The sequence below is a fragment of the Coregonus clupeaformis genome, unplaced genomic scaffold, assembly GCF_020615455.1.
Source record: "Coregonus clupeaformis isolate EN_2021a unplaced genomic scaffold, ASM2061545v1 scaf0754, whole genome shotgun sequence".
In the NCBI taxonomy this organism is placed as follows: Eukaryota; Metazoa; Chordata; class Actinopteri; order Salmoniformes; family Salmonidae; genus Coregonus; species Coregonus clupeaformis.
Genome location: NW_025534209.1, coordinates 109,750 through 135,336, shown reverse-complemented (window position 1 = coordinate 135,336; position 25,587 = coordinate 109,750). Strand labels below are relative to the sequence as shown.

Genomic DNA, 25,587 nt, shown 5'->3' with positions numbered 1-25,587 from the left:
GTCACCAAAGGGGAGTTGTCCTGGGCCTAGAACATTACAACGCACATTACAAACATAAAGCGAAAACCACATGAATGTAAAAGTGTACCTTATCTTTTAGTGTGTAATTGTAGTAGGTGACAGATGTAGGAAACCTGCAAAAAGCATGTAATATCCTTAATGAATATTCCCTCTCCTGTTAACCCTCTACTGCACATAGTTGCCCTCAGGCAACAGAAAACCATTTTCTCCCTTACACCCTCCCATGTGAATTGTTTTAAATTCTTACAATGTGTGATGACATGTCTGTAAACAATCCAATGAGGTGCAGAAGTTGGTATGACATATCAATTGGGGCAGGGAACTTCTTTCAGGAAGCAGAACAAAAAATGCATTTGACTACATGGTGTGAGCAAAGGGTAAGATACATTTAATTATTTTGCATGTTTAAAGCTGCAATATGTAACTTTTGTAACTCAACAAAATTCACATAGAAATATGAGTTACAGATCTGTCATTCATGTTGAAAGCAAGTCTAAGAAGTGGTAGATCTGTTCTATGTGCACTATTTCTATGCTTCCCGTTTTTAAGTTGAGTTTAGGCTACTTTTCAATGCAATATCATACTCAATGAAAGATATGTAATTTGATGTAAAATGATGGCCTTGGTCAATGTTTTTGCCAACATAACCACTGACATGTACAGGCAATGGACACAGGGACATTCTATGGGCGAAAGGAGCATAATGGAGCATAATGGAGCAGTAGGATCATACCCTCTGATAGTGAGGACAGTCAGCTTGAGGACAGTGACAGCGAAGAAGAATGGACCCCAGAATCAGGTTGGAAAAGCAGTGAAATACTAGGTTATGCCCAACATGTATTTTCTTATGAAAAGAGTGCTTGTTTCTACTATATTTCACTTAACAAATGTTCTGTATCTGATTTTCCTTGGTGTTTTAGCCTACCCTTATGGCACAGCGTTGCCCTGAGGCAACAAAAACAATTATGGGTGTGGGGGGTAAAAGTCATTTAATTTATTTATAATTATTGATATATTATCAGAAAGCCTAAATCTTCCATGATCCATCTCAATTATCTTGCAACTTATTTCTTCTTTTTTTCTGGATGTTGCTGCAACACCGCTTTATCGCTTCATCCTCTGACTCCTCCCTGTTGCCCGATTCACTTTTCATTTCACAATAGCGCTGACGTCAGATCTGGGGAGTGGAGAGTGAGAGAATGTAAACGCACACACACCTTCACTAGGAAAAAGTAGCCCATTCTCAATTTTCCACAAAGGAAACGATTTCATTTTTTTGTTATCTCTGCTTGCGTGTGGACAATGCGCTACCCACACATTTCCGTGCGTTGACAGCGCTGGACACTCAGTGTGTGTGGTGTAGACTGCAGTCGCGTCTTTCCCCGACTCACCTATAGAGCGTAGGCCTAAACAGGTAGGCCAGGTAGGCTACGGGAACGAAATCCGGAAGAACAAGCAAATCTCTTTGTTCACACTATTTTTTATCTTACCTCTGCAACTAAACTTCTCCCAATAACGTTTATGCAATTTTGATCATTCTTCTTCTGAGAAAGTAGAAGAGTGAAGATGACGGAACTACCAGTTCACAAGAAAAATATGCTGATTCTAGTTGATGTTCTCTGTGTGGTTGTCGGTAAGTGCCCTATTTCTCTCTCTCCAACAACATGGCTGATATAACATTATTTGTTGTATTACCGAAGGACACAACACGCTCTCTCCGCCGTCTACATGCCCAACGCAATAGGGTAGCACTAGCCACCGATAAATCAATCAAATAGTTGTTTATTGGGTAAATACTGGATAAGACTGAGATGGTGGGGGACTTTGTAAACAATGTTTAGGCAGGCGACACATACACACACACACAAGCCACAGGGCAAAGCCCAACATGCAGGACACTTTCCAGTAAGAAGAACAGGTGTTCTGTGTTACACACAGACACACACACAGAAAGACACACACACACACTGCAATAGTATTGTAATAGGAATAGAGAGTCAGCATTGCTCGTGTTATATCTTGTTTCATTGATTCTTTCGTTGTCTGTCAGCACATTACAGGTGTTCACAGTGCCTGGTGGAGTGGTGTAACATTGATCTTTATTGATTCAAATAGATTGTAGGCTAAAGTCATCAGTCAGCATGGGATACTAACACAACATGCATAGTCACAATTACTATGATTGTAAGTTTACTATTTTACAGTTAAAATACATTTATGATGACCATTTAAAAATAAGCTGTAACGGAACACCTGTTCTTCTGACTGGCCTTCCATGGAAAGTGTCCTGCTTGTGCGTTGGGCTTTGCCCTGTGGCATCCAGTGTGGTTGCTGTGTGTAGCGCCGGGGTTTGCATGTTGGGACTTGCACTGGACTCTCAAGTCTTCAGGATCTGTAGTTTAGAATAGACATTTGGGTGGACAGTCTCCTTCCCTCTCTCCATCTCCCACTCCCTCCACCTCTTTCCCTCTCCATCCCTTTCTTTCTTCCCCCAATCCCCCACTCTTTGTCTTCCTGCCACAATCCTTTGCTGTCTTTATTTTCTAATTTGTTATTTTTATTTAAGCTTTTATTTAACTCTTTCTCCCTTGGTATTTAGTGAGTGAGAGAGTAGGGTTGTTTAACAGTTAAGCAAGCTGGTCCTTGTTAACAAATCAAATCAAATTTATTGGTCACATACACATGGTTAGCTGATGTTATTGCGAGTGTAGCGAAATGCTTGTGCTTCTAGTTCCGACAGTGCAGTAATATCTAGCAAGTAATATCTAACAGTTCCACAACCAAAAACCTAATACACACAATCTAAGTAAAGGAATGGAATAAGAATATACAGTGAGGGAAAAAAGTATTTGATCCCCTGCTGATTTTGTACGTTTGCCCACTGACAAAGACATGATCAGTCTATAATTTTAATGGTAGGTTTATTTGAACAGTGAGAGACAGAATAACAAAACAAAAATCCAGAAAAATGCATGTCAAAAATGTTATCAATTGATTTGCATTTTAATGAGGGAAATACGTATTTGACCCCTCTGCAAAACATGACTTAGTACTTGGTGGCAAAACCCTTGTTGGCAATCACAGAGGTCAGATGTTTCTTGTAGTTGGCCACCAGGTTTGCACACATCTCAGGAGGGATTTTGTCCCACTCCTCTTTGCAGATCTTCTCCAAGTCATTAAGGTTTCGAGGCTGACGTTTGGAAACTCGATCCTTCAGCTCCCTCCACAGATTTTCTATGGGATTAAGGTCTGGAGACTGGTTAGGCCACTCCAGGACCTTAATGTGCTTCTTCTTGAGCCACTCCTTTGTTGCCTTGGCCGTGTGTTTTGGGTCATTGTCATGCTGGAATACCCATCCACGACCCATTTTCAATGCCCTGGCTGAGGGAAGGTGGTTCTCACCCAAGATTTGACGGTACATGGCCCCGTCCATTGTCCCTTTGATGCGGTGAAGTTGTCCTGTCCCCTTAGCAGAAAAAACACCCCCAAAGCATAATGTTTCCACCTCCATGTTTGACGGTGGGGATGGTGTTCTTGGGGTTATAGGCAGCATTCCTCCTCCTCCAAACACGGCGAGTTGAGTTGATGCCAAAGAGCTCCATTTTGGTCTCATCTGACCACAACACTTTCACCCAGTTCTCCTCTGAATCATTCAGATGTTCATTGGCAAACTTCAGATGGGCCTGTATATGTGCTTTCTTGAGCAGGGGGACCTTGCGGGCGCTGCAGGATTTCAGTCCTTCACGGCGTAGTGTGTTACCAATTGTTTTCTTGGTGACTATGGTCCCAGCTGCCTTGAGATCATTGACAAGATCCTCCCGTGTAGTTCTGGGATGATTCCTCACCGTTCTCATGATCATTGCAACTCCACAAGGTGAGATCTTGCATGGAGCCCCAGGCCAAGGGAGATTGACAGTCCTTTTGTGTTTCTTCCAATTGCGAATAATCGCACCAACTGTTGTCACCTTCTCACCAAGCTGCTTGGCGATGGTCTTATGCCCATTCCAGCCTTGTGTAGGTCTACAATCTTGTCCCTGACATCCTTGGAGAGCTCTTTGGTCTTGGCCATGGTGGAGAGTTTGGAATCTGATTGATTGATTGCTTCTGTGGACAGGTGTCTTTTATACAGGTAACAAGCTAAGATTAGGAGCACTCCCTGTAAGAGTGTGCTCCTAATCTCAGCTCGTTACCTGTATAAAAGACACCTGGGAGCCAGAAATCTTTCTGATTGAGAGGGGGTCAAATACTTATTTGACCCCCTTTATAACATTTTTTACATGCGTTTTTCTGGATTATTTTGTTGTTATTCTGTCTCTCACTGTTCAAATAAACCTACCATTAAAATTATAGACTGATCATTTCTTTGTCAGTGGGCAAACGTACAAAATCAGCAGGGGGATCAAATACTTTTTCCCTCACTGTACACTGCTCAAAAAAAATAAAGGGAACACTTAAACAACACAATGTAACTCCAAGTCAATCACACTTCTGTGAAATGAAACTGTCCACTTAGGAAGCTACACTGATTGACAATACATTTCACATGCTGTTGTGCAAATGGAATAGACAACAGGTGGAAATTATAGGCAATTAGCAAGACACCCCCAATAAAGGACTGGTTTTGCAGGTGGTGACCACAGACCACTTCTCAGTTCCTATGCTTCCTGGCTGATGTTTTGGTCACTTTTGAATGCTGGCGGTGCTTTCACTCTAGTGGTAGCATGAGACGGAGTCTACAACCCACACAAGTGGCTCAGGTAGTGCAGCTCATCCAGGATGGCACATCAATGCTAGCTGTGGCAAGAAGGTTTGCTGTGTCTGTCAGCGTAGTGTCCAGAGCATGGAGGCACTACCAGGAGACAGGCCATTACTTCAGGAGGTGTGGAGGAGGCCGTAGGAGGGCAACAACCCAGCAGCAGGACTGCTACCTCCGCCTTTGTGCAAGGAGGAGCAGGAGGAGCACAGCCAGAGCCCTGGAAAATGACCTCCATCAGGCCAGAAATGTGCATGTGTCTGCTCAAACGGTCAGAAACAGACTCCATGAGGGCCCGACGTCCACAGGTGGGGGTTGTGCTTACAGCCCAACACCGTGCAGGACGTTTGGCATTTGCCAGAGAACACCAAGATTGGCAAATTCGCCACTGGCGCCCTGTGCTCTTCACAGATGAAAGCAGGTTCACACTGAGCACATGTGACAGAGTCTGGAGACGCCGTGGAGAACGTTCTGCTGCCTGCAACATCCTCCAGCATGACCGGTTTGGCGGTGGGTCAGTCATGGTGTGGGGTGGCATTTCTTTGGGGGGCCGCACAGCCCTCCATGTGCTCGCCAGAGGTAGCCTGACTGCCATTAGGTACCGAGATGAGATCCTCAGACCACTTGTGAGACCATATGCTGGTGCGGTTGGCCCTGGGTTCCTCCTAATGCAAGACAATGCTAGACCTCATGTGGCTGGAGTGTGTCAGCAGTTCCTGCAAGAGGAAGGCATTGATGCTATGGACTGGCCGCCCGTTCCCCCAGACCTGAATCCAATTGAGCACATCTGGGACATCATGTCTCGCCCATCCACCAACTCCACGTTGCACCACAGACTGTCCAGGAGTTGGCGGATGCTTTAGTCCAGGTCTGGGAGGAGATCCCTCAGGAGACCATCCGCCACCTCATCAGGAGCATGCCCAGGCGTTGTAGGGAGGTCATACAGGCACGTGGAGGCCACACACACTACTGAGCCTCATTTTGACTTGTTTTAAGGACATTACATCAAAGTTGGATCAGCCTGTAGTGTTGTTTTCCACTTTAATTTTGAGGGTGACTCCAAATCCTGACCTCCATGGGTTGATACATTTGATTTCCATTGATAATTTTTGTGTGATTTTGTTGACAGCACATTCAACTATGTAAAGAAAAAAGTATTTAATAAGATTATTTCATTCATTCAGATCTAGGATGTGTTATTTTAGTGTTCCCTTTATTTTTTGGAGCAGTGTATAAATATAGGGATGAGCAATGTCCTTATCAGAGTGGTATATGCTAAGATGCAATAGATAGTATAGAATACAGTATATACATATGAGATGGGTAATGTAAGATATGTAAACATTAATAAGATAGTATAGAATACAGTATATACATATGAGATGGGTAATCCAAGATATGTAGACATTATTAAGATAGTATAGAATACAGTGGGGGAAAAAAAGTATTTAGTCAGCCACCAATTGTGCAAGTTCTCCCACTTAAAAAGATGAGAGAGGCCTGTAATTTTCATCATAGGTACACGTCAACTATGACAGACAAATTGAGGAAAAAAAATCCAGAAAATCACATTGTAGGATTTTTAATGAATTTATTTGCAAATTATGGTGGAAAATAACTATTTGGTCACCTAAAAACAAGCAAGATCTCTGGCTCTCACAGACCTGTAACTTATTATTTAAGAGGCTCCTCTGTCCTCCACTCGTTACCTGTATTAATGGCACCTGTTTGAACTTGTTATCAGTATAAAAGACACCTGTCCACAACCTCAAACAGTCACACTCCAAACTCCACTATGGCCAAGACCAAAGAGCTGTCGAAGGACACCAGAAACAAAATTGTAGACCTGCACCAGGCTGGGAAGACTGAATCTGCAATAGGTAAGCAGCTTGGTTTGAAGAAATCAACTGTGGGAGCAATTATTTGGAAATGGAAGACATACAAGACCACTGATAATCTCCCTCGATCTGGGGCTCCACGCAAGATCTCACCCCGTGGGGTCAAAATGATCACAAGAACGGTGAGCAAAAATCCCAGAACCACACGGGGGACCTAGTGAATGACCTGCAGAGAGCTGGGACCAAAGTAACAAAGCCTACCATCAGTAACACACTACGCCGCCAGGGACTCAAATCCTGCAGTGCCAGACGTGTCCCCCTGCTTAAGCCAGTACATGTCCAGGCCCGTCTGAAGTTTGCTAGAGTGCATTTGGATGATCCAGAAGAGGATTGGGAGAATGTCATATGGTCAGATGAAACCAAAATATATAACTTTTTGGTAAAATCTCAACTTGTCGTGTTTGGAGGACAAAGAATGCTGAGTTGCATCCAAAGAACACCATACCTACTGTGAAGCATGGGGGTGGAAACATCATGCTTTGGGGCTGTTTTTCTGCAAAGGGACCAGGACGACTGATCCGTGTAAAGGAAAGAATGAATGGGGCCATGTATCGTGAGATTTTGAGTGAAAACCTCCTTCCATCAGCAAGGGCATTGAAGATGAAACGTGGCTGGGTCTTTCAGCATGACAATGATCCCAAACACACCGCCCGGGCAGCAGGAGTGGCTTCGTAAGAAGCATTTCAGGCTCCTGGAGTGGCCTAGCCAGTCTCTCAGATCTCAACCCCATAGAAAATCTTTGGAGGGAGTTGAAAGTCTGTGTTGCCCAGCGAAGCCCCAAAACCATCACTGCTCTAGAGGAGATCTGCATGGAGGAATGGGCCAAAATACCAGCAACAGTGTGTGAAAACCTTGTGAAGACTTACAGAAAACGTTTGACCTGTGTCATTGCCAACAAAGGGTATATAACAAAGTATTGAGAAACTTTTGTTATTGACCAAATACTTATTTTCCACCATAATTTGCAAATAAATTCATTAAAAATCCTACAATGTAATTTTCTGGATTTCTTTTTCTCATTTTGTCTGTCATAGTTGACGTGTACCTATGATGGAAATTACAGGCCTCTCTCATCTTTTTAAGTGGGAGAACTTGCACAATTGGTGGCTGACTAAATACTTTTTTCCCCCACTGTACATATGAGATGGGTAATGCAAGACGACATCACCTTGTGGCATAACCATGTTTGTTGACACTGAGGGCTGTGTGTCTGGCCTGGGGTCTGACGACAGTAAAATCACTCTCTCTCTTTTCCTCTGTCATTATTTCCTCCCTCAATCTCTCCATCTTGTTTTTCTTTCATCTCATCTGCCTCCTCTCTCTCTCTCTTTGTAGTGGTCTAAGGGGTAGCAGTAATCAGTCTACAATTAGTGACAAGAAAACTATTGGGATTTTTTTTATTCCCGGTTCAGATAAGAGTAAGACAGGGTTATGTGTATTTTATTTAGTGTGTGTGTGCATACATGTGTGTTTTGTTAGTGTGTGTTTGAAGGCCATAGCCCAGCTTCCTCACTGTGTAATTAATATGGTAGGAATGTGCTGAGTCCACAAACTGGAGCAGATCTGACAAAGCTTTTCCTCTCTCACGTTTTCTTTCCCTCTCCTCCCTCTCTTACTCACTGTCTCTCGATCCACTTTCTTTCCCTCTCTCTGTTTTACTATTTTCTCCTCTCCTTTGCCCCTTGTCCTTTGCCTTGTTATCACTGCAGACAAAGACACTTTACACACACACACACGCACACACAGAGGCACATTGAGTTCTTTCTGCAACACAGTCTTTCAACAAAAATACCAACCAAATGCCACCCAAACCAAGCAATCATCCCTTCTGCTGATATGTGCATAACAACAGGGCCTGGCATATCCATCCTTCATTTGGACCTTTAGGTCGTTCAATATTGACTGATGATTGTGTGAATGGGTCAGATTGCTGATGTAAGACCTGTACACACCCTCTGGAAGAATGTGATTGGAAGACAATGATCATGTTCATTCTAAGGGTCATTCTAAGGAATCTAAATGAAGGAAGTTTCACATTGTGTCAATGTTTTTCACTTTCTTCCCGGAACTTTGCTGTGATGGGGGTCACAGTCCTTTAAAGACCTTGGGTCATCAAACTTTCTCTGGAAGTGAAATATGAGACCTAAAACAGCTGCCGTTGCTCTGAGTTATTACTGTTATTTATGTGACTTGGGGTTAAGAAGAGCATCTGCATCAAACTATAGACTGATACCAACTGTTGTTGTGTTAGTTTGTTATTTATCTGTTTGATTTTCTGGGTTTTGCTGACAACTAGAGTTACAGAAGATACTCTCCTGCTGTTTTACTGACACACACACACACCATCTCTCTGACAACTATTTGTGTGTGTGTGTGTGTGTGTGTGTGTGTGTGTGTGTGTTGTTGAGTGTGAGGGAAGCGGGGGGTGTAGACTTTTCCTGTGTGGAAAATAACCAGGATTCTGACAGTACAGCGGGATTACTACAGCCATAGAGTACTGATCCTCTTCCTGCTCTGTCTCCCTATTGGAATCTCTCTATTGTCTAGATTTAATCAAGCGGTGTGTGTGTGTGTGTGTGTGTGTGTGTTGTAGCTGTTGGATGTGACTAGTAGGACAGTAGGGTTGTGTAAGTTTTTTGGCTTCTAGTCTGGAGAATAACAGGAACACTTCTTAGGTTCCTCCTTCCTGTGAGGTCAGAGGTCAGGAGGAAGTTGATCATGTGTCATATCTCACTAGACATTCCTCCATGTTTGTTTTCTCAGGGAGGAATCTGGAACTTTCTATCTAGCCAGATGAGATTGTGAAAGAGTGATACAATGTTATCCCCTCTTCTTCTTCTCTCTGAACGCGCTGTCCATTCTGTTACTGAAGACATACTCCCTAGGCCAAGATCACTGTGTGGGGCAGGTGGTTAAAGAAGACAGACTATGGACTCTCCTTCCTGTGTCTTCTACTGGACACACAAACGCACAGCCCTCTGAGTCTGTGCAACATCGTTGTTCTTCCTACATCGCTGAGGAAGGTCGAGATGTGTGCTACAAACTAACCTCTTCAGAAGATACCGAAGAGAATACTTGAATCAGTTTTCCTTTGGGTTCATTAAAACGTCTCCAGTACCATTGGATCCCAGGTACAGGTCGTCACCAGTTCTGTTACAATATATGCCATTCAACAGGGTTGAATTGTTCAAAATCAGTTCCAGATTTACTGAATCAATTGTTACGACATTGTCTTAATAGTGTTGGGGTTTAAATCTTTCATCTATTTGTTCACACACTCCCCTTTCTCCTCCCTTGTTTTATCAAAGCCAGCTCAGCCCACTCTCTGGAGAGAGGAACAATCTTGGTTCAACCCAACCCTTGGCTACAATAACACTGGAGCAACAACCTTACTGGAATAAAACTGGAGATTACAAAAATTATATGTTTGTGTGTGTTTATTTCTCTGGCACTGCAGCGGAGTGCCACCCACCCATACACACACATGCACACTCACACCTCACCCTCACCACTATTCTCCAGAGAGCTGTCTTATCTAACTGTTATCCCAGCACCCTACAAAGTCGACATGACCTCAAAGGAAATACCAGTTAGTACACTTCAAAGTGGCTGAGTGCACGCTTGACCTAGCGGAATTAAGGTTGACCAAATAGTCATGCTGTTCATAAGCCGCTGATGAGTGACAGTGTGAGCAGGGCCGGCGCCAGAACGAATCAGTTGGATGGGCATTTGATTTCTATAGGCGGGCCCGTTTTTTTCACGGGACCTCCTGTGTGCACGCACTTGCACAAATGTTGTTAATGGTTGTTATTTAAAAAAAAAAAGTGAACCTTTATTTAACTAGGCAAGTCAGTTAAGAACAAATTCTTATTTACAATGGTGGCCTATTATGATAAAGACAGCTTGTGAGTTTCAAGTTTGGGGAAGCTTACAAGTAATACAATTTCTACCTATCTGCGTGCCAGTTAGGATTTTTATACTGTATTTGCATTTTTCGTGGAACAGTTTCATTTCAATAATAACGTTTTTCGTTTCTCAAAACTATTGTCACATGGTTCATCATTAAAAATCGTAATAAAAATCTAAAAGTTAAAATTAAACTAATGCAAGAGCGCCAGCCTTTGCCATATGGACACATTGATAGGCTACAACGTGATCCATTGGAAGAAATGAGCGCATGGAACTCAGAGATAGCCTATAGGCCAATGCAGCAAGTAGGCCAATAACTTCCATCATCAACTAAGTAAAATACATAGGCCTAAAGCCAACAAAATAAAAACAGTAGAACATATCCTGATGAAAATTCTGGTTATTTCAATTGCATGAATCTCTACTCTGCCTGCCTTTCTATCAGTCTTGATTTGAGCTATGGCTAGTGAAGTGCAACATTGTATCAACTCAGCAGGTTGGTGTGCTCAGGCGTGGGCGCTCCCTAAATTATGGTTATGAAATAAATAAAAACTTGTTTCTCACAAGTGTAGCAGGTTGAACTCTGCAAACAACGTTTCCACTCTGAGAATGAGAATGGTAAATGACTAATACTGTGGCTTGCGAAAGCATTCACCCCCCTTGGCATTTTCCCTATTTTGTTGCCTTACAACCTGGAATTAAAATTGATTTTTGGGGGGTTTGTATCATTTGATTTACACAACATGCCTACCACTTTGAAGATGCGAAATATTTTTCATCGTGAAACAAACAAGAAATAAGACAAAAAAACAGAACTTGAGCGTGCAAACTATTCACCCCCCCAGAGTCAATACTTTGTAGAGACACCTTTTGCAGCAATTACAGCTGGAAGTCTCTTGGGGTATGTCTCTATAAGCTTGGCACATCTAGCCACTGGGATTTTTGCCCATTCTTCAAGGCAAAACTGCTCCAGCTCCTTCAAGTTGGATGGGTTCTGCTGGTGTACAGCAATCTTTAAGACATACCACATATTCTCAATTGGATTGAGGTCTGGGCTTTGACTAGGCCATTCCAAGACATTTAAATGTTTCCCCTTAAACCACTCAAGTGTTGCTTTAGCAGTGTGCTTAGGGTCATTGTCCTGCTGGAAGGTGAACCTCCGTCCCAATCTCAAATCTCCTGAAGAATGAAACAGGTTTCCCTCAAGAATTTCCCTGTATTTAGCACCATCCATCATTCCTTCAATTCTGACCAGTTTCCCAGTTTCCACCACCATGCTTCACTGTGGGGATGGTGTTCTCTGGGTGATGAGAGGTGTTGGGTTTGCGCCTGACAAAGCGTTTTCCTTGATGGCCAAAAATATCAATTTTAGTCTCATCTGACCAGAGTACCTTCTTCCATATGTTTGGGGAGTCTCTCACATGCCTTTTGGCGAACACCAAATGTGTTTGCTTATTTTTTTCTTTAAGCAATGGCTTTTTTCTGGCCACTCTTCCGTAAAGCCCAGCTCTGTGGAGTGTACGGCTTTAAAGTGGTCCTATGGACAGATACTCCAATCTCTGCTGTGGAGCTTTGCAGCTCCTTCAGGGTTTTCTTTGTCTCTTTGTTGCCTCTGATTCATGCCCTCCTTGCCTGGTCCGTGAGTTTTGGTGGGCTGCCCTCTCTTGGCAGGTTTGTTGTGGTGCCGTATTCTTTCCATTTTTTAATAATGGATTTAATGGTGCTCCGTGGGATGTTCAAAGTTTCTGATATTTTTTTATAACCCAACCTTGATCTGTACTTCTCTGCAACTTTGTCCCTGACCTGTTTGGAGAGCTCCTTGGTCTTCATGGTGCTGCTTGCTTGGTGGTGCCCCTTGTTTAGTGGTGTTGCAAACTCTGGGGCCTTTCAGAACAGGTGTGTGTATATATACTGAGATCATGTGACACTTAGATTGCACATGTGGACTTTATTTAACTAATTATGTGACTTCTGAAGTTAGTGTAACCAATTATCTTATTTAGGGGCTTCATAGCAAAGGGCGTGAATACATATGCATGCACCACTTTTCTGTTATTTATTTTTTAGAATTCTTTGAAACAAGTAATTTTTTTCATTTCACTTCACCAATTTGGACTATTTTGTGTATGTCCATTACATGAAATCCAAATAAAAATCCATTTAAATTACAGGTTGTAATGCAACAAAATAGGAAAAACGCCAAGGGGGATGAATACTTTTGCAAGGCACTGTACATGCATTAACAGAAATTAATGTAACCAAATGACGGAGATTAATGGTAAATTTACTAGTCCTACTGGTTACAAATTGTAATGGGGAATTTATCAAAATAAACAAAGGGCAAACAAATGAAACAATGAATGTGCAAGAATTGGCAGGAGACAGAGGAGCACATTCTGGAGAGCTGAGTGCATGCATTCTGGAGAGAGATGCCCATATCTCCCCAACACACCCCTCCCCTTCTTCTTGTCTCAACATTTTAAATTATACTCAAAACACATTATAGATGCTTTTCGCTAAGCCTATTGCCACATGTGCTGCCCAGGTTGATGGCTTCCCAGATAGCCTATACACTTCTGATTTGAAACAATCAGAGACGTAGCAAACCTGAGAGAAATTGAAAGTTTATAGTCAGTGACTTTCAATGTGGCACTGTCATAGGATGCCATCTTTCCAACGAGTCAGTTCGTCAAATTTCTGCCCTGCTAGAGCTGCCCTGGTCAACTGTAAGTGCTGTTATTGTGAAGTGGAAACGTCTAGGAGCAACCACGGCTCAGCCGCGAAGTGGTAGGCCATACAAGCACACAGATCGGGACCGCAGATTTCTGAAGCGCGTAAACAATTGTCTGTCCTCGGTTGCAACACTCACTACCGAGTTCCAAACTGCCTCTGGAAGCAACGTCAGCACAATAACTTTTAGTCGGGAGCTTCCTGAAATGGGTTTCCATGGCCGAGCAGCCGCACACAAGCCTAAGATCACCATGCGCAATGCCTAGCGTCAGCTGGAGTGGTGTAAAGCTCGCCGCCATTAGACTCTGGAGCAGTGGAAATGCATTCTCTGGAGTGATGAATCACACTTCACCATCTGGCAGTCCGACAGACTAATCTGGGTTTGGCTGATGCCAGGAGAACGCTACCTGCCCCAATGCATAGTACCAACTGTAAAGTTTATTGGAGGAGGAATTAATGGTCTAGGGCTGTTTTTCATGGTTCGGTCTAGGCCCCTTAGTTCCAGTGAAGGGAAATCAATGACATTCTAGAAATTCTGTGCTTACAACATTGTGGCAACAGTTTGAAGAAGGCCCTTTCCTATTTCAGCATGACAATGCCCCCGTGCACAAAGCGAGGTCCATACAGAAATGGTTTGTTGAGATCGGTGTGGAAGAAAGTTGGTGGAGGATTATTTCTCCAAATCAGTAAATTGAAATCAATTCATTAGGCCCTAATCTATGGATTTCACATGACTGGGCAGTGGATCAGCCATGGGTGGGCCTGGAAGGGCATAGGCCCACCCACTTGGGAGCCAGGCCCACCCACTGAGGAGTATTTCTGTCTGTAATAAAGCCCTTTTGTGGGGAAAAACTCATTCTGATTGGGTGGGGCTGGCTCCCCAGTTGGTGGGCCTATATCCTCCCAGGCCCACCCATGGCTGCTCCCCTGCCCAGTCATGTGAAATCCATAGATTAGGGCCTAATGAATTGATTTCAATTTACTGATTTGGAGAAATACTCCTCCACCAACTTTCAAGTGACTGATTTCCTTCAATGAACTGTAACTCAGTAAAATCTTTGAAATTGTTGCATGTTGGGTTTATATTTTTGTTCAGTATATGACTGGTGGAAGTTCAGTTTGCATCAGGGGAGCATGTTGTCTAGTGACAGGGTTCATGAAAACAGGAAAAGGATTTTAAAGTTTACAGAGTTCCTGGCATCAGGGTGTCTAAAACCTTTGTCCTGTCAGATTTAAGAGAGAGAGTGTGTGTGTGTACACCATTGTATTGTCAGTTAAGAGACAGTTTTATAGTCTATCTTGGTGCCAGTCTCTCTGCTCTGGTCTGTGAGTCACTGAACTATGGGGAGAGAGAGAGAGGGAATGAAAGAAAGAGAGGGCGAGAGACGTTTGAATGCGGGAAAGAGAGAAAGGTTAAAGGAAAAGTCCAAGGTCTCTTCCGTGAGAGATCAGTTTAAGGGAATTTCTCATGATAACTTTGTGCATAAATAAATACACAATGAATGTCCCATTCTCTGTGTGTGCATGCATGCGCGTGTGTGTGTCACGTCCGGTAGTCAGCTCCCATGCCCTTGTCAGCAGGGCTCAGTGGGGAAAGTTTAAGGCTGTTATGCCTAACAGCGTATCTATGGTGATGGATGTGTTTGTGTGGGAGTGTGTGTGTGTGTGTGCATGAGCATCAGAGCGCACACAGAGATGATCTAAACCCAGATGCCTAACGTTGCAATACTTCCAGGAACGCTTTCGCCAAGCAGACTCGACAGACCAGACAGGGGTTTGGGAAGTCAATGGGAGAAGTGAAAAATGCTTCCTTAGCTGTTAATTTTCTCTAAATCTAAAGGCACAACCTAGATGTCTTAAATAGCTGAACGTGTTATTACTCCAACCTTGTGTGAAAGTGACTTTGATTTGACGGCCTGCAAATGCACAGTTCGGAGCGAGACGACCGTTAGACCCGATGACGTTTCTGAGCTTAGCTAGCCAATGTTGCCATGACATCGCCTACAAGCGTGATTGGGGATTTCTATTGGAGAAGCAGTTTCTAGGCATCGTCATACGATACAATCTTTGGAGCGCGTGTGTGTGGTGATAGCTAGCAGCTAGCAGCTTCCTCTCCAGGGGACAGAGGTCACTGCTATACTGCTGACCAATAAGTGCCTAGATGTGCCTTCACAGTTCCTGTCCAGCTGATAGATTTAAACATGTCTGTCAGAGCCTGTTGAGCTGTTTCTTAAACCTCAACCTCACCTAGGCCTATACAGAGACAAGTTCAGCACCATGTTGATACCGTCTCCCTTGACCCACTCTGACACCCCTCCTCTCTCTGCCTCTCCTTGCCCCTTCCTATCTCTCTCCCTCCTTCCCAGCGGCCCTTCCGTCAGCGGTCTTGACGTTGATGTTCAGTCCGTACCAGAGGGGTATCTACTGTGATGACGAGAGCATCAGATATCCTTACAGAAGAGACACCATCTCTCACAGGGCAATGGCTGCAGTCACCATCACCTCCTCCATGGTCATAGTAAGTTTGATGAACAACTCGATGGTTATGTACAAAATGGCACACTATGCTATGAGTTTGCCTCTCTCTCTCTCTCCATAGATAACTACAGGAGAAGCGTACCTGGTGTACTCCAAGCGTCTCCACTCCAACTCTAACTTTAACCAGTACATGTCAGCTCTCTACAAGGTCAGTTGGAACACAGGCCATAGTTTTGGGCCGACAATATGTGGTCTTAGCTTGGATTGGCTAGCTGCCTCTTCCCAATTTCATTGGTTTGGGAAAGTGGTTAAATTGGCCTGTGCTGTGCCTCTACTAGGTGGTGGGGACCTTCCTGTTTGGAGCAGCTGTGAGCCAATCACTGACTGACCTGGCCAAGTTCACCATAGGCAGGCCACGCCCTAACTTCCTGTCTGTGTGTAATCCCACGGTGTGTTCTGGGTACATGCTGCAACTCAACTGTACTGGCAACCCTCGAAACGTCACAGAGTCCAGGTCTGTCCGTCTTTCTGTCCGTCTTTCTTTCTTCTCTTGCTATGTCATACAATGTCAACGTGAGTTTATGTCCTCTATGTTCCAGATTGTCGTTTTACTCCGGACACTCTGCCTTCGGGATGTACAGCATGCTGTTTCTAGCGGTGAGTGTTTTTTTATATTTGTGTGAGTTTCATACACACACACACACACACACACACACCGTGAGATGACGATTCATGTCTGTGTATATGTCCTGTGTGTATAGTTGTATGTGCAAGCCCGTATGCAGGGGAAGTGGACTCGTCTGGTCAGACCCACAGTGCAGTTCTCCCTCGTGGCGTTTGCGGTGTATGTTGGATACACACGGGTTAGCGACTACAAACACCACTGGAGCGACGTACTGGTGGGACTGCTGCAGGGAACTCTCATCGCTGTGCTCAACGTGAGTGTGTGTATAGGGGGTTGTAGGAGGTGTGTGTGTGTAGGGGGTTGTAGGAGGTGTGTGTGTAGGGGGTTGTAGGAGGTGTGTGTGTGTAGGGGGTTGTAGGAGGTGTGTGTGTGTGTAGGGGGTTGTAGGAGGTGTGTGTGTGTAGGGGGTTGTAGGAGGTGTGTGTGTGTATAGGGGGTTGTAGGAGGTGTGTGTGTAGGGGGTTGTAGGAGGTGTGTGTAGGGGGGTTGTAGGAGGTGTGTGTGTAGTTGGAGGTGTGTGTGTGTAGGGGGTTGTAGGAGGTGTGTGTGTGTAGGGGGTTGTAGGAGGTGTGTGTGTGTAGGGGGTTGTAGGAGGTGTGTGTGTGTGGGGTTGTAGGAGGTGTGTGTGTGGGGGGTTGTAGGAGGTGTGTGTGTGTAGGGGGTTGTAGGAGGTGTGTGTGTGTAGGGGGGTTGTAGGAGGTGTGTGTGTAGGGGGTTGTAGGAGGTGTGTGTGTAGGGGGGTTGTAGGAGGTGTGTGTGTAGGGGGTTGTAGGAGGTGTGTGTGTAGGGGGTTGTAGGAGGTGTGTGTGTAGGGGGTTGTAGGAGGTGTGTGTAGGGGGGTTGTAGGAGGTGTGTGTGTTAGGGGGTTGTAGGAGGTGTGTGTGTGTAGGGGGTTGTAGGAGGTGTGTGTGTGTAGGGGGTTGTAGGAGGTGTGTGTGTGTAGGGGGTTGTAGGAGGTGTGTGTGTGTAGGGGGTTGTAGGAGGTGTGTGTGTGTAGGGGGGTTGTAGGAGGTGTGTGTGTGTAGGGGGTTGTAGGAGGTGTGTGTGTGTTAGGGGGTTGTAGGAGGTGTGTGTGTGTAGGGGGTTGTAGGAGGTGTGTGTGTGTAGGGGGTTGTAGGAGGTGTGTGTGTGTAGGGGGGTTGTAGGAGGTGTGTGTGTGTAGGGGGGTTGTAGGAGGTGTGTGTGTTAGGGGGGTTGTAGGAGGTGTGTGTGTGTAGGGGGTTGTAGGAGGTGTGTGTGTATAGGGGGTTGTAGGAGGTGTGTGTGTGTAGGGGGGTTGTAGGAGGTGTGTGTGTAGGGGGGTTGTAGGAGGTGTGTGTGTGTAGGGGGGTTGTAGGAGGTGTGTGTGTGTAGGGGGTTGTAGGAGGTGTGTGTGTGTAGGGGGTTGTAGGAGGTGTGTGTGTGTAGGGGGTTGTAGGAGGTGTGTGTAGGGGGTTGTAGGAGGTGTGTGTGTGTAGGGGGTTGTAGGAGGTGTGTGTGTGTAGGGGGTTGTAGGAGGTGTGTGTGTGTAGGGGGTTGTAGGAGGTGTGTGTGTGTAGGGGGTTGTAGGAGGTGTGTGTGTATAGGGGGTTGTAGGAGGTGTGTGTGTGTAGGGGGTTGTAGGAGGTGTGTGTGTAGGGGGGTTGTAGGAGGTGTGTGTGTGTAGGGGGGTTGTAGGAGGTGTGTGTGTGTAGGGGGTTGTAGGAGGTGTGTGTGTGTAGGGGTTGTAGGAGGTGTGTGTGTGTAGGGGGTTGTAGGAGGTGTGTGTGTAGGGGGTTGTAGGAGGTGTGTGTGTGTCTGTGTGTTTGTACACGTCTGACTACTAGTGCTGAGCAATTAACCGAAATGTCAGTAATTTTTCGGTTTTTTGAACAACTAATTGACTGATGTCGGTTCAATTATTTGAATTCCATTTCGTTTGTTTTTTTCTGTTAGCTCAATGTACACATTGCACAGTTTCTCTAGAGATAAATCAGATCAAGCCGAACTGTGCGATGTAGTAGGGAGTTGTAGTTTCCAGAAAAGACATGATCTAAGTGATTGATAGTTGGTATTAAGCAGTCATAAAAGTATGCCTTATTTACTTTGAAGAACTACTAAAATAGGGATTTTGTCAGACAGCATAGACAGCAGCTCTATAGAGATGAGATGATGACTTGGAATGAAATAATAAAGTCATCAAATAAAACAAATGTAATATACACAACATCTGAGATTTTATTAAAGTAATGTGAATAAATTATGGTTAATAAGTGATGAGCAGTAATGGGCAGTCACTACCATCATGGGACTTTTATTAATTGTTTTAATCTGTGTTACAGCATTCAACCCACAATGCATAGTGCATTTAATGTTTTAAAAAACAATAGTGACCGAAATCGAAAACATAATTATTTTTTAATAATCGAACTGACCTCAAAAAGCAGTAATCGCTCAGCACTACTGACTATAAACTATCCTTTTCTCTCAGGTTTGCTACGTCTCTGATTTTTTTAAGCTCCGCCCCCCTCCTCGCTGCCTACGACCAGAGACAGCTGAAGACGAAGACCTAGAGGCCAAACCTGGCCTGAACACAGACACACAACTACACAACTACAGCCTGAACAGAGACACACAACACAACAACCACTACAACTACACCACTACCACAGCCTGAACACAGACACACAACTACACAACAACCACTACACAACTCTACACAACAATCACGGCAACCATGGGGCAGTGGCGTAGACAGAAATTCGGTGGGTGGGCCTTTAAAAAAAAATATTATAATGTTTTGTTGTTGTTGGGGAAAGGAGCTAACTTCCTGTAATTTTGCCATGGGGCAAAGAGAGAAATGTGCAGTATTATAGCTAATCTCATGCTATTCTACAAATTTTGCCGTGAGACTGAAAGAAAATGTTGCTGTTTTGAAAGCTAATTTCATGCAAGTTTGCCATGGGGCAGAGGAAAATGTGCAGTTTAATAGCTTGCTATGAATTGGTGGTGTTTACACGTTTAGGTAAAAAGACAGATAATTAGAGCCCGACCGATATTTTATTTTTGGGTCCGATACCAATTTTAGGGAGGTAGAAGTCACAGATATTGTTTTTTAGAGGTTGAATGAAAAACTAATTATTTTTTTCACAAACTGTGCTTCAAAGGATTAACAGGTACTCTAAATGATGATTTCTTAACTAAATATTAGAATTAACATTATTTAAGAACATTGTATTTGGTTTACAGGATATCCACCAAAAATCAATTATATTCTCTATAAATATGACAGTGAATACAAAACTTGTTTAGTTGACCTTCTTAGGTCAAAATGTCTATCTATGGCAGTGGATAAGAAGTATGAAAAAGTGTTTGTGCTAAACCACCGTAAGGGTGAGTAGATTTAATACAGTGTTTACAACAGTCAAATGTCATGTAAACAAACACTTTATGGCAACCTTGCAATGAGAGTACGTTATGACAAGCACAAGCTAGCTGTTCATTACGACAATGTTTTCTTACAGAAACCATATGTACATTACACTGTTATTCAATACAAAATGTATTGGCTATAAATTTCAACTGCAAATGGCATGCGCTGATGACTGAAAATGTTTATACAGGCAAATTCTTGCTGCACTGGTTTTTGTCACATTCTAGTTTAGCGAGCTAGCTAACATTAGCTACTTATCTCATAATGAATGCAAGCACATGGCCTGAATGATAGACCTGTGCCACCTGTCTTGCTTTTTGAAGATTGCATATTTTGGAAAACTAACTAAATTAGCCCACTAGCTAACATAATAGGCCCTGACAGTATCAGTGTTCTTTTTGTATCAAGGACAAGTGTTTGCTTTGGCGCCAGTCCAGTGTTGGCACATACATAGCACAGATTGCTAGCTAAGCTAACTACCTTGCTGGCTAGCTAGCCAGCTAACGTTAACGAAGTGAGAATGTGATGAGGACAGGGCTGCTTGCTTGGTGAAGTGTACTTTTGATTATTTACTTATGCTGGCTGTGGCAAGCTACTCACCGTCAAACCACCATGCCTACTGTCTCTCACATTGTGGCCTAGGGCTGAATGATGTTTAATGAGATGCTGGTAGAGTGCCCTCTTCAGGCAACCATTGAAAATGGAGCAGACGTATTTGTTTATTCTATGTATATAATATTGGCGCTTTATCTGTGGAATAAAGGCCGCTAAAAATATTTCTGTGAAAGGCTAATATCGGCCGATAATATCGGTCGGGCTCTACAAATAAGGTCCCATTTTGAACAATGACAAGGAAAGAGCAGTAAAAAAATTAATTGTTTTGCTCAATGTGATTGGGTGGGCCTCGCTCCCCATGCCTACGCCCCTGTGAGGGGCTGTCTGTGTGAGAGAAGTGTGTACATCAGTGTAGGCTCATTGTAATGGAATTAATGGAACGGTATCAAACACCTCAAACATATGGAAACCACGTTTGACTCTGTTCCATTAATTCCAGTCCAGCCATTACAATGAGCCCATCCTCCGATAGCTCCTCCCACCAGCCGCCACTGGTGTATATGAGTAGATATGTATGTCTATATGACCACTCACATGCACATGCATTTTAACTTTGTATTTTATTACAATGTACTAAAAGTATGGAGGATTAGACAGTTTTAACAGAGATAAATAATTACTGTGTAGTTCCCTAGATTTCAATTATGTTAACAGGAAACACTGAAACAACTGTTTAAAACATTTGTATGATTCATTTATATTTCCTGTGTGCAGCAGCATCAACCAGGTTATCTTCCTGGGATTTGTAGGTTTTCTTTGTGTCCTGTAGTTCTTTTTTAACCCACCCTCTAGTCTAGTTTGTATTTGTAAATTAGTTTGTATTTTTTGTGTCTGTAATGCTTTCATCCCTTTGTTACATACACTGGAGCTAACCCTCTCATACTTCATCCATCAAGACAGCGGTCTCCATGCCTCGTCCTGGGGAGCTACAGGGCTGCAGGCTTTTGTTTCAGCCCAGCACCAACCTACCTGATTTAACTAGTCGTTAAGACCATGATTAGCTGAATCGGGTGGGTTAGTGCTGGGCTGGAACCAAAGTGTACTCATCCTGTAGTTCTCCAGGAGGGGGAAGACCAATGGTCTGTGGTGTTCAATATTAGGCCTACTGATACCTAGCATGTCTGTAGAAGTCATGTACAGTATATGGAATGTATAACAGTGTTGCATAGATCATTACTTTCTGTTTATTTGGTTTATTTCTGTCGTATCTCTAAGAATGTAACACCACTACTAGCCCACTGTGATGTTTTTTAAATGTTATTGACCCAACTTGTATTAGTTACTCGAGTTTATTATATATAAAGCTGTGTATGACCTGTATGTATGCACACACACTAGGTCCTGTGAGATCATGATGCCATGTGCCGCCTTTGAAATGTTGACGTTGACAATCGTCAGTGTGTCAATGATTGAATCACTCACTGATATGTTCTCTGAAAAACCATTACACAATGTTGGAACATTGCTGCGGGGACTTGCTTCCATTTAGCCACAAGAGCATTAGTGAGGTTGGACACTGATGTTGGGCGATTATGCCCGGCTCGCAGTCGGTGTTCCAATTCACCCCAAAGATGTTCGATGGGGTTGAGGTCAGGGCTCTGTGCAGGCCAGTCAACTTCTTCCACACTGATCTCGACAAACCATTTCTGTATGGACCTCGCTTTGTGCACGGGGGCATTGTCATGCTGAAATAGGAAAGGGCCTTCCCCAAACTGTTGCCACAATGTTGTAAGCACAGAATTTCTAGAATGTCATTGATTTCCCTTCACTGGAACTAAGGGGCATAGCCCGAACCATGAAAAACAGCCCTAGACCATTATTCCTCATCCACCAAACTTTACAGTTGGCACTATGCATTCGGGCAGGTAGCGTTCTCCTGGCATCTGCCAAACCCAGATTTGTCCGTCGGACTGCCAGATGGTGAAGCGTGATTTATCACTCCAGAGAACGCGTTTCTACTGCTCCAGAGTCCAATGGCGGCGAGCTTTACACCACTCCAGCCAACGCTTGGCATTGCGCATGGTGATCTTAGGCTTGTGTGGAAACCCAATTCATGAAGTTCCCAATGAACAGTTCTCATGCTGATGTTGCTTCCAGAGGCAGTTTGGAATGCGGTAATGAGTGTTGCAACCGAGGACAAACGATTTTTACGCGCTAGGCGCTTCAATACTCGGCGGTCCCGTTCTGTGAGCTTGTGTGGCCTACCACTTTGCGGCTGAGCCGTTGTTGCTCCTAGATGTTTCCACTCACAATAACAGTACTTACAGTTGACCGGGGCAGATCTAGCAGGGCAGAAATTTGACGAACTGACTTGTTGGAAAGGTGGCATCCTATGACGGTGCCAAGTTGAAAGTTACTGAGCTTTTCAGTACGGCCATTCTACTGCCAGTCTATGGAGATTGCATGGCTGTATGCTCAATTTTTCCACCTGTCAGCAATGGGTGTGGCTAAAATAGACAAATCCACTAATTTGAAGGGGTGTCCACCTACTTTTGGCCATGTAGTGTATTTGATTGTATCCACACTAATCCTTAATAAGCTTGTCTGTAACTGAAACTGTAGCTGCAATCAACTGTGTGTATTTCTACTTGATGAGGAGGAAAATGGAACTTGATTTTATTGAAGTGACTTTCCTTTATAATCGGACAACTCATGCTGTGACGAAAGTGCATGCAGAACCACAGAGTTACTGCTGTGGAGGGATGGGTAGACGGATGAAATGAATGGATAGGACGTCTTCAACTTCATGGATTCATCCAAGTCATTCACTAGGACTTTCCAAATGTTTGGTTGGAGTGATGGCACACCAGACCCTGTGTAGAAGACATTGCACATGTTGTCATAGCTTTATTTCAATTTGTTTTATTTCTATCTGTTGCTTTTTTTGTAGTTTATACATAAAGATGAAATAATATGCCCTTTTTGCATCTGACTGATTTTTGAAAATGTTTATTAAAGCGAGTGTGTGTTAGTGGATTCTGTAGCCTAATGAGGGAATAGTTGCTGAAAAAGGTGCAGGTATAAATTCACTGTACCTCAACCAGGGTTGCTATAAAGCCCTGGGCATGATTTAAAAAATGATGTTAGTTTGGGTGGTCCTCGCAGACAAAGACTCTCTTCTTGTATACTCTATGCGCTTCCTCGTAAGAACAGACAGTGTCATGATACTGATGGTTGTACGTTTGTGGCTACCAGTGCTTAGCCATCTAGATGTCACGTTGGGGCTAAGTTGTTGACAACTGTAGAATATTTGCTAGGCCTAACCCTTTTCCTAACCTTAACCTCATTCTCCTAACCTGCTACGTTAATTATTCTAACCTGCCACGTTAGTTATTCTAACCTGCATTTAAAAAAATATTTTTGCTACACCAACATGTACTTGGATGTACTCAGGTGAAACACTATCCTGTTGACAACAGTGGAACTCCACGATGCTGCAGGCATGTCCAGACTGGGGGGGTTGTGGGATACCTCTGTCAGTTGGAAAACAAACTCCGTAGGGGTATACTACAAGCAGAATAAATGAGTTTGCCAGCTAATTTGCGTCAATATCCTGAGGGTTTATTCTGTTTTTTTTAAAGATAAGCTTGAAATGGGCATTCGCATTCAGAAAGTATTCATACCCCTTGACTTATTCCACTTTGTGTTACAGCCTGAATTCAAAATGGATTCAATTGTTTCTCACACATCTACACACAATACTTTGTGACGAAGTGAAAACATGCTTTTAGAAATGTCTGCAAATATATTGAAAATGAAATACAGAAAATACAATTTACATAAGTATTCACACCCCGAGTCAATACTTTGTAGAAGCAAGTACCTTTAGTGGCGATTTACAGCTCTGAGTCCTCTTGGGTATGTCTATCAGCTTTGTCTTCTGGATTTGGGGATTTTCTCAAGCTCTGTTAAATTAGATAGGAAGCAGTGGTGAACAACAATCAAGTCTTTCCACTGATTTTCAATGGGATTCAAGTCTGGGCTTTGGCTGGGCCACTCAATGACTTCACATTCTTGTTCTGAAGCCATTCCAGCATTGCTTTGGGTCATTGTCCTGTTGAAATGTAAATCTTCACCCCCGGTCTGTCATTTGCAATCTGAAGCAGCTTCTCATCAAGGATTTGCCTGTATTTGGCTTCATTTATTGTTCTCTCTATCCTTACCAGTCTCCCAGTCCCTGCCTCTGAAAAGCATCCCCATAGCATGATGCTGCTACCACCATGTTTAACGGAAGGGATGGTGTTAATATGCATTCAGGCCAAAGAGTTACATTTTTGTCTCATCAGACCACAGAATCTTTTGCCTTATGCTCTGTCTTTCTGCAAACTCCAGGTGTGCCGTCATGTGCCTTTTTCTCAGGGATGGCTTCCATATGGCCACTCTCCCATAAAGCTCAGATGGGTGAAGTGCTGTAGATACTGTTGTCCTTCTGGCAAGTTCTCCCATCTCAGCCAAGGAACTCTGTAGTTCTGTTAGTGGTCATTGGGTTCTTGGTCATTTCCCTGACCAAGGTCCTTCTTGCCTGGTTCCTCAGTTTGGTCAGACAGCCAGCTCTAAGCAGAGTCTGGGTAGTTCCATATTTTTTCAATTTCCCAATGATGGATACCACTGTGCTCTTGGAAACGTTCAACACTCTAGAAATTGTTTTATACCCTTCCCCCAGATATATGCCTCGTCACAGTTATATTGAGGAGATCTACGGATAGTTCCTTGGACTTCAGGGTATAGTTTCTGCTCTGACATGCACTGTCAACTGTGGGACCTTATATAGACCAGGTGTGTTTCTTTCTAACTCATGTCCAAACAATTGAATTGGCCACAGGTGGACTCCAATTAAGTTGTAGGGACGTCACAAGGACGATCTAAGAAAAGTGGATGCACCTGAGGGGTGTGAATACTTATGTAAATGAGATATTTCTGTATTTCATTTTCAATACATTTGCAAAAAGTTCTGAAAACATGTCTTCCTTTTGTCGTTATGGGGTATTGTGTGTAGAAGGGTGAGAAAAAAAAATCTATTTAATCAATTTTGAATTCAGGCTGTAACACAATGTGGAATAAGTCAAGGGGTATGAATACTTTCTGAAGGCACTATAATTGACTCATC

At 43.6% G+C, this 25,587-nt stretch overlaps 1 protein-coding gene across 1 annotated transcript; it reads left to right on the top strand.

Moving 5' to 3' along the window:
* The first annotated feature begins 1,197 nt into the window (after window positions 1-1,197).
* LOC121560181 (phospholipid phosphatase 2) lies at window positions 1,198-20,641 on the top strand. Its single transcript, XM_041873212.2, has 7 exons — window positions 1,198-1,654; window positions 15,678-15,829; window positions 15,911-15,997; window positions 16,128-16,303; window positions 16,389-16,446; window positions 16,551-16,727; window positions 18,924-20,641. The coding sequence occupies exons 1-7, from the start codon at window positions 1,588-1,590 to the stop codon at window positions 19,107-19,109; spliced, it is 903 nt and encodes a 300-aa protein (XP_041729146.2). The 5' UTR covers window positions 1,198-1,587; the 3' UTR covers window positions 19,110-20,641.
* Window positions 20,642-25,587: the final 4,946 nt, after the last annotated feature.

Excerpts from the sequence above, each read along its gene's own strand:
- LOC121560181 (XM_041873212.2), top strand. The coding sequence starts at position 1,588 with ATGACGGAACTACCAGTTCACAAGAAAAATATGCTGATTCTAGTTGAT. Across the intron at positions 1,655-15,677 it reads TGTTCTCTGTGTGGTTGTCG|CGGCCCTTCCGTCAGCGGTC; the intron begins GTAAGTGCCCTA and ends CCTCCTTCCCAG. Across the intron at positions 16,728-18,923 it reads CTCTCATCGCTGTGCTCAAC|GTTTGCTACGTCTCTGATTT; the intron begins GTGAGTGTGTGT and ends CTTTTCTCTCAG.